Below are 9,594 nucleotides of genomic sequence, written 5' to 3'. Positions count from 1 at the left end.
TTTATGTGGATGAAGACGTTTACTCAGGTTTTTGCTAGTTTCTCCGATATAAAAAAGTTTGCATTAGAGCAATTAATCTGATATACCAAGTTTTCTGTGGCGGTCAGAATTAAACTTAAATTTAATTAGTGTAAATTGAACTAATGGTTGTATCGCAGTTACGTACCTACAAAAGCCAAAAAAGCAAAATGATTTCTTTTTCCACGAAAAATATAAATCTTGCAGGCGGTAGGCAAATGACACCAGTATATGAGTCCAAGGCTAAACGGCTTTCATGGTCGGTGAGGTCGTTTGTTTGTTGAAAATGTACTTGCGTCTGTTATTTTTGACTGAGTTAATTACGTTTGTAGGGTAAGAAATATTTTTTAGTGTGCTTATTACCAGGTCAATGTTGGTGTTCCAGAAATTTTTATCAGATAGTAGTATGGCGTGGTCTGTTAAATTTATTATTGTTGCTATTTTTTTTTAAGAGGGTAGTATGAGTGGTAATTTATGTATCGTTTAGAGCTAGTTGGTTTTCTGGTACTAGTTAGTAATGAGTCGGTGGTCATTTGTACGTATTAGCCTGATGTCTAGAAAGCTAATCAAATTCATATTCTTCAATTCCACAGTGAACTGTAGTTTTTTATTAAAATTTTAAAATTATCAGTAACAATGCTAATGTATTCTTCCGGAATACAAGTAATAATATCGTCTACATATCGGAAATAGAAGATTTATTAATTATATTTGCAAGAAAATTTCTACATTGGAGTGCCTAAAATTAGGTAATTAAATGATCCGTTAAATTCAAAATAGGTGTTAGAGACAATAAAATTTGATGACTTCTCTGAACCAATGTAAGATTTAAGACGGTGTGAAGACTTATGTCATAACCTTGGAATAGTTCTTAATAAAAATTATAATACATAATGATAAAAATATTTTATCAATAGAATAAATAAAATAGACATGATTTGAGTCCATCACCCATCACATAAAATTGCAGACCTAAATTATGACCAAGGGAAAAAAACTACATAACTTTTCGAGTCTTGTAAATTGAAGGCAAGAGTGTTGAAAAGTGGATAGGAGTCAACACTTCTTCTGATTTTTTGCATCCAATGAAAAGGTCACTACAAAACTATCATAAGGCTTGGGAACCCACAATGATTCATCATGCTTCAGAATATATATTTTCATTATTTCAGCCTGTATAATTAAAACTGTTTGCAAAATAAAACAATTGCCCTGTGATAACTTTTTTTTTTTCTTTTAATCATTCAATAAAATCAATCTATAATTTTATGTAATTAAATTATATGTAATTAATTTAATATAATAAATTTGTAGTTTTTAATATTTCAGCATTAATATTAAACTATTTGCAAAATATTCTTTTTTTGCTTTTAATCATTAAATTTTGAAAATATAACAATTTATTGACTTCAAAATTTTCTTTTTCCTAAACATAACAATTTTACAACAATTTATAATACTCCCATAACAATAAGGTTATGATACTTAGTCTATCCTTCTAAACAGCAGCTATCCAATGTTAACATTGATTTAATTTCCATTTGGCTGTAAAAATTTATAGAATTTACACTCGCTTTTCATACTGTTGCTTTTACAATGCACTTCGGTGTTTCATTTTTATTTAAGTTATTTATATTTGAAATGAAATAATATTTCACGCTCATTTGTTCACTATTTCGGTTATAGTAGCATCCCGTAGTGGTCATTTTGAGCTTCAATTTCAACGTCAATTTGAGTTCCCCTTCCATGCCTTCGCACATAGGGAACTAACGTCCAAAGTGTCGCAAAAAATTACTGATTTATAAGACCGGTATTTTTATTTGAACTTGCAGTATACAACAGTGGGGGTGTGTAAGCGCCTCTACTATTAACATGATGCAAAAAACACAAAATGAGATACTATGATCCATCGTTCATACATCATGATATGTAAACAACAAAATTATTCATAATGACCTGAAAATCGACATGTATGCGAAATTATAAATAAGCTCAGAAATAGGTAACACTCAAAAAGTTATCAACATAATAATTCTAACATGCAACATATTGTACAGAACATCCCAACTAGAAAACTTAAAAAAATGGCTAGAAGATCTCAAGTCAATTTCAATTAAGTTTATCAAATTCGAATGGTGACCCCGAACGATCTGAGTAAATTAGGAAGCGACCATATCCAAGTTAGCAAACAATTTCTTATGACCTAGACTGAGAACGAAGCTGATGAGAACCTAATCACAAGGTATCACGTCCTTATCACATAATGAGATAATTTCACTGGAACTTATCTTAATCACAATACCTAGTTATTAGTTCAGCTTATAAAAATAATGTACATTTTTGATTGCTAAAAATAAAGTGTAAGAAAAATTATTGAAGTAAAACTTTTTAGGCGCGACTAGGGAATAAATCTGTGAAAATGCAACGGAAGCTCGTTACGCCCGAACTGTTTGTCAATTGGTCATGCGAGCGATATTTAATTGTATGCGTTCGTCACATACACGTCAAAGCGTGAAAGAAAATTGTACCCTATCCTATGTAAATAATAATAATGATAATAATAAAATAAATGAAACATTTGTGCCGTGTAAGAAAGTAAGTATATTGAAATAATTTTTCAATTATTCGTAGCTTCTATAAATCTTTGAAGTTATTAAAATGGAAAATATTTTTATAGGTAAAACAGATATTACAGCTGTTCTAAGATGGCGACCAAAAAGTAAAAAAAAACTAGCAGTCAATGAATATATGTTAATTTTAATTGCATGAAGTTTTTCAAACACAATCACATGATAAGTCAAATTATGAAATAAGTATTTCTTTATGCGTTGTTTAATAACTATCTGCGTTTTTTATAGAGATTAAAGAATATTAAAGCAACGCAGCTTTATTCTAACATGCTGAAGATATATCTTAGACATTATGGGGAATCAAGTAGACAGTTGTGAGAAACAAATATTGATGTCATGACATTTTGTAGTTTTGATAATCATATATTTTAATACATTTTTATAAAGATAGAGATATCTTTTTATTAATTTATATATTTTTATAACACTTTTGGAAGTTTAGAGAAACTCTAAGTAAATACTTACATGTTTGTGTGATGTAATGTAACATGTATGTAAGTATCAATGTATTTGGCAATTGTCTCACTCTGTCTACTAGTATCATATTGCCAGACATGTTCAACAACCACAGAAACGTCATCTAATTTTAATTTTAACAAACGTCAAAAAAACTACTCATTTTCTCAAACTTTGATGAATTTTTAAAATTAAACTACTTGTCGTAATGCCGTTATATTTCAGTAAGTTCTATAAAACCATGATATATATTGATAAAAAAAGTTTCATAAAAATTGGCTTAATTTTTTTTGACAGTTAATTACAAGAAAAATGCTCGGTAAATTTTTACCTAAAACTAATCAGTATTATTTCCAACTAATATCTTTCGAACAGTTTTTCGTTTTTTTAAACCGATTCGGTAGTATGAGCTTAAATGTGTCTCAGATCCTACACTTAACTCTTTAATTATACTGTGAAATTCAAATCAGCCACGTAAAACAATTAACATATATCAAACAAACAAATATTGAAATATGTTCAATAAAATTGTATAATAAAATTATGCACTACTATTTATAAAAAAACTTATTTCCAATAAGTCTATTTATTTTAATGGCAGAGGTTATACAGTATTTTTAGTCATCCTTGTAGATGTAGATGTATAAACAAATATTTTTTTATTTATTCACGACTAAAACATTGATTTTTCAAATTTATCACACAAAAATTCACCGATTGTCTTTGCTTTTGTGTTTTATACCATAAGATATACGTATTGGAAATTGCAATCTTTTAAACAGTATAACAAATTCAAAAAGAACTAATGTATAGTATCTGCGGTAAAAAAAACCATCATGGATTTTTGCATGATGTTTTGAAATCTCTTGAACCAAGTTCATTCTAGATGAAATACGATTAATATTAATTTTTGTGGAAATGGCATTCATAAAACTATTTGATTTAAATAAAAAAACAAACCTTTAACAGTACACACTATAAAACCCCATAGAATATATATATATATATATATATTTATATATATATATAATATATATATATATATATATATATATATATATATATATTTATAATATACTAACTGACCCGGTGAACTTCGTATCACATAAATAATCATTAATAAAATTTAATTAAATCTTGTATATGAAATAATTAACACGTTTGGTTATGAATAGAATCAATGCGAAGATTTCAGATATACTATATTTTAATCCTCAAAAATACCTATTTTTTTATATTTCATATATAAAATATTTTATACATCTTTCATACATTTTATGAATCGAATGTTTTGGAATCAATATAAAGCTTTTTTGTAGACAATATTTTTGGTCTTTTTTTGCGGTGCGTAAATGAATAAGGATGATGGTTTCCCGACGCGCGAACACGCAACGTATAATTGGCCGTGTGCGTAACATGGAAACTCTAAGTTGATACCGCAAACCTGCAGCGACTGTCCTTGCGATTTATTGATGCTCATTGCAAAAGCGAGGAGTATTCAAAATTGTAAACGCCTGAAATCAAATGGTAAATCCGTTGGGATCATAGGAATTTGCGGGATCAATACATCTTCTCCCTTGTATTTTTCTTTAATGATTTTTGCCACAATTACATCATTCATTAGCTTTTTTATATAATTTTTTATGTTCCATTGCATAGTATGGGCTGATTTAAATTACGTAGCATGATGACAACTGATCTTACTTTCAATTGTAAATTATGTGGCGGCAGCCCAGGCAATTCTAATGAATTTAGAAATTCTGTAGGATAGTTGAGTATGTCATCCTGATTTGTAGCGGTGTCTACAGATTTATAAGTAAAGCATTCCCCTGGAAGTAAACTATGTATTGTTGCATTGAAATCATCATCTTTGTTTTTCGCCGCCAATATTGCTCGTTCGCTCAACCAATTGAGATCGTGAAATTGTTCGTTTATATTTCAATGCGTATTGAATAAGCTCCTCCTATATGTTTGTGAAGCTGCAAAAATCTGCGGAAAATATTATTAACACGTTCGAGGCATCAACTGCGACATTACCATTTCCAATATTTAGTAACTGCTTTGAAAACACTTTCGCTGTTTCACCTTGTTGCAAAACCACTCGCATGTTCGTTGTTAACTGGAGTTTCTTAACATGGCGCCACAAATTTGAAGATTTTAGGCATGCGTTTAGTTCGTCAGCAACAGTTGATCGTGGTATAACTGGAAGAGTTTGGCGAAAATTACCTGACAACAAAATCATTGCCCCACCAAAAAATATTTTGATTGTCACGTAAATCTTTCAATGTTTTGTCCAGTGCTTCCAGTGATCTCTTGTGGGTCATTGTACATTTGTCCCAGATAATCAATTTGCGTGTCTGAAGTATCTTGGCCATGGCGCTAGTTTTTCTGATGTTGCAAACTGGCGTTTCATTGATTTGCATATTAAGAGGTAACTTCAATGCTGAATGTGCCGTGTGTCCATCTTCTAACAATGTTGCTGCTATTCCTAATAATGCCAATGCTAGAGCTATGTTATTTTGCTATCTGATCTTTGCCAATAGCAATGATAACAGGAATGTTTTTCAGGAATTGTTCACAGCTTGTATCAAATCACCATATATAATCCTTATATAACCATATATAATACAATCCTTTGATGATCATTCAACTTTGGAACAGTTGTGCGAACTATTTCGGTCAATGTTTTAATATCATACTGTTGCTCTCTTCTTAACTCGTGGTGAAATGCATCTTGTACACAACGGTTTGGTGCTGTCAGGCCCAAACATGATAATATTTTATTCGGCATCAATAAACACATATCCTCTATCATCATTAAAGTTTTATTATAAATTTCTGCAGTAATTTGTAGTGCTGGATTAAATGTTTGACAACGCGTACTATGTAAAATATCCTCAGACATGTCATCTCTGTATTTGATCCACAAATCTTTTGGATTTGAGGGAAAACATGTTAAAATTATAATCGCAAACAATGTACGCACTTGATGCGAAAATGAGGATATTATAGCATCCTTGAGCGTATTATCCCAATGCGAATCGTTTTTGAGCAACTGCAACATGTGACATGCTTTACGGTAAGTCGCACAAAGATGTCCATCAACTGTTTTCAATTGTTGAAATGATGTCGATCCAGGAACATTAACCAGCAATAACCTAAGGTAATAACATTCATCATTATTTGGATGTACTATATTGAAAAGAAACTTGTTAATGTTGTTGGAGGTGGATGCGCCGCTCTATCAACAGCATTAACGGGGTTAAAATATACTCTTTGTCCATTTTCTAAATGGACTGCCAAATGGACTACAGATGGGTGTCTTTTATATATTGGGAAAGAAAAAATTCTCCAAATTGCTTTATTGCTACTTACGTAGCGACTCATCTGATACTCAGAAACTTCTACTTGTTAGTTACATGTTAGCAACAGCGAACATGACCATGTCACTACCTTTGTTAATATATTTGCATATATATTTTATTGACTTGACAGAGTATGTATCATATGTTTAGTAATTATTGCACGCAAATTTGGATCAACATTTTTATTAGGAATCTCTGCTGATATGACTGAATCAATATCTTCTGGCCTCATTTTGTCAATTAACTAGACTAAGATGTGCGCATGTGGAAGACCACGCTTTTGCCACTCAACAGAGTACATCCAGCAACGTACTTGGCCATATACATGATGCTTTATTATGAAATTCAACAAAGATTTCAATTTTTGTTTAAAAACTCTGCCAGTAATATCATGTCTATATCCTGGTGTTTGGTCGTGTATCAATTCTTTCTTAATTTCTATCTATTGCGGGTTACATGTGAATGTAATGAATAGATCAGGGCGACCATATTTTCTAACGTATGTCAATGCGTCTTGTGCGTATTCGTGCATGTGGCGCGGGCTTCCAATGTAGGTAGCCGGCAAAATTGTCATTTTACCCACATTGTTTGCATTACCATCGGCAATAATAGCATCACGTAGATGGATGTATTTCTCAGATCGAAGGTGTTGGTTTAAGCGGATGTATGTTAATCGCTCAGTCTCAATTTTGACATACATGTCAACAGCGAACTGTTGAAAAAGTCGTTGACACATCAAAACGTGGTTTATTTTACCATCACGGATCATCAGCCTCTATGAATAAATATTCATAGCGCTAACTTTTTTATTGGTTTCAGCACCTAAAATCACAAATAATAATATAGATATTGAGTTAAAAAATATGATTTACTTATGTTTATAATTGCCTGATATTGGATAAACCATTTTGACACTAAAGTGGTAGCCATCTTCTCCCTGCCAGAAGATTAACGGATATTAGAAAGCATCGTAAGACCTATGAGTTTCGGACACGCGCCTTAATTCATTGTTTTGGCGATGAAACACAATATCTCTTAATTGCATATTTTCTCCAACAACGACTATAACCACCTCATCAATTGTTGGTGAATTAAATCTTTCTGCATGCTCACCAGCAGGTGTTTTGTTAGCTCCTATTACAATATTACGGCTGTCTGTTGGCTTTTGATCAAGTGCCACTTTGAATAAATTCACTAAACGATTGTTGAAATGAAGAAACGTTTGCAGTTGTTGGACAACGGATCGCTTTACTGATGGATTATGGGTATAACGCGTATCAACTTAAGCGTCCTGATTGCCTAGGAAATAAATTTGTAGAAATTGATGATCTGCATCTGGTAATGGCAGCAGTGCTCCCAATAGGTGATGAACTTGTCCTTGCACCTTGTAATTTTTTATGACATTTTCAATTTATTTTTGATACAAATACAAATTAACATTAGAAACATTATTATACATTGTCAGATATTTCATACTGACCTTGAACGTCAGCATGAAATTGTTCTGTGCGATATGCGTTGCTCCGAAAGATGTCATTTGGAAGCAATTATTATATTTCTGGATGTTGGATAAAAAGTCATTGGTCATTCCAAAAATTAGTGAGTGGAATGGATCAGGTGGTGGTACCAATTGTGGCAACTTCACCTTACCGCCAGCACAACATAGTCCTGCAAATTCACCATTGTATTTTAAGGCTTTACAGTGCTGACAAATGATCGACATGTCTCCAATTTTTACAAATTTGTGTGTAAAACTGTAATCTATTTCCGGATCATAAGAGAATGCTGCTCGCTCCAGGTTGACTAAAGCATTGCTTCTGCGAATTCGAGAAGTTTCATTTTCGCGTGCTCGCTGCTGTTGCGATCGATTTGCAGCACCTTGTTCTCTAAATTCAAGCAAATCTGTCATTCCAATCTGGCTATCATTATTATCAGTCTCCATCTGCCCATCAGTGCGGTTATTACGCGAATTACGTTTTAGGCGTGTTAATCGACTTCGATGACCAATGTCAGGTCTGTTTCTTCTCGGCATCGTGAACAGCTGGTATCAGATTTATATAGTATAGATACTACTGTATATAGGGTTTGTAATTCTCCTAAATCACACTAAAACACTACACTTCTTCAATAACTCTGTATTCTCACTATCTTTCACAATAAATTTGATTCGGCATTAAGCTTCAAACCATCGATAAAATAAGAGTAATCAAACAAAGCATTAATCCTTATGTTAACTAATCAACTAATATTACTTATATTACAGCTAACTTCATACATCAATGTTTGCACTGATGACCATTGCATTCAAATTTAACTTATTACTAACATAAGCTTAAAAAAATGTATAAAATAGAATACTTAAAAAATAACGCAAACACATAGGAAATATTGAAGATAAGAAAATATGATGCACATAAGAAAGTAATAAGAAGATTAAATGATAATCAAAGTAACACATAATCATAATGTGTAATTTAAACATAATTTTCCTTAAAACTTTTTTTTCAGCTTGTTTCTTGTTCTAAATCTTAAAATATATTAAAAAATTCTATTAAATTAAATAAAACAAATAATTAGTAAAAAATTCGTTGCTTGAAATTTATAACACTACATTTATGTAAAATGTATATCACCAACTTAATATAATAGATTCTATAATATATTAAACTGCGCTTTTATGCTAAATGTTAAACACTAAATGTGAAGACAATATAAAGCTATAACAATGCGTTTCTAAGTGATAAATTATACAAAAAACGATATATATTTCTCAATCTTTATTATAATAATATATATTAATTATAATGATATATATATATATATATATATATATATATATATATATATTTTCGTTGAACTAATAAAATTTTTTATCAGCTATGTAAACATTAATCTATTGAAATATTAAAGAATTTTCAGAAACATCAAAAAATGCATAGTACATTTGTTTTTACTTAATGTATTCCTAATATTCTTAATGTATTTACTTTTAATGTATTCACAAATAAAGAAATTAGACATTAGTAGTAATTTATTGTTCAAAGAATTTTATTTGAAATAATTTAGTAGTCGACGAATTTCTTCCTCAATGAAATTAGTATTTCTTCTTTAATATCCCATGACAT

General features: G+C 30.8%; 1 protein-coding gene across 1 annotated transcript; it reads right to left on the bottom strand.

Moving 5' to 3' along the window:
* Positions 1 to 7,751: 7,751 nt before the first annotated feature.
* On the bottom strand, positions 7,752 to 8,501 carry LOC113366468. The gene is made up of 2 exons (XM_026608074.1): positions 7,950 to 8,501; positions 7,752 to 7,853 (listed from the first exon to the last, which is right to left on the bottom strand). The coding sequence occupies exons 1-2, from the start codon at positions 8,499 to 8,501 to the stop codon at positions 7,752 to 7,754; spliced, it is 654 nt and encodes a 217-aa protein (XP_026463859.1).
* Positions 8,502 to 9,594: the final 1,093 nt, after the last annotated feature.

The sequence above is a fragment of the Ctenocephalides felis genome, unplaced genomic scaffold (genome assembly GCF_003426905.1).
Source record: "Ctenocephalides felis isolate EL2017-DRISC unplaced genomic scaffold, ASM342690v1 CF-g0.4_SCAFFOLD_00595, whole genome shotgun sequence".
In the NCBI taxonomy this organism is placed as follows: Eukaryota; Metazoa; Arthropoda; class Insecta; order Siphonaptera; family Pulicidae; genus Ctenocephalides; species Ctenocephalides felis.
Note: the sequence above shows the minus strand (reverse complement) of the source record. Positions and strands in the feature narration are given on the sequence as shown.

Excerpts from the sequence above, each read along its gene's own strand:
- LOC113366468 (XM_026608074.1), bottom strand. The coding sequence starts at position 8,501 with ATGCCGAGAAGAAACAGACCTGACATTGGTCATCGAAGTCGATTAACA. Across the intron at positions 7,854-7,949 it reads ATTTCATGCTGACGTTCAAG|GTGCAAGGACAAGTTCATCA; the intron begins GTCAGTATGAAA and ends AAAAATTACAAG.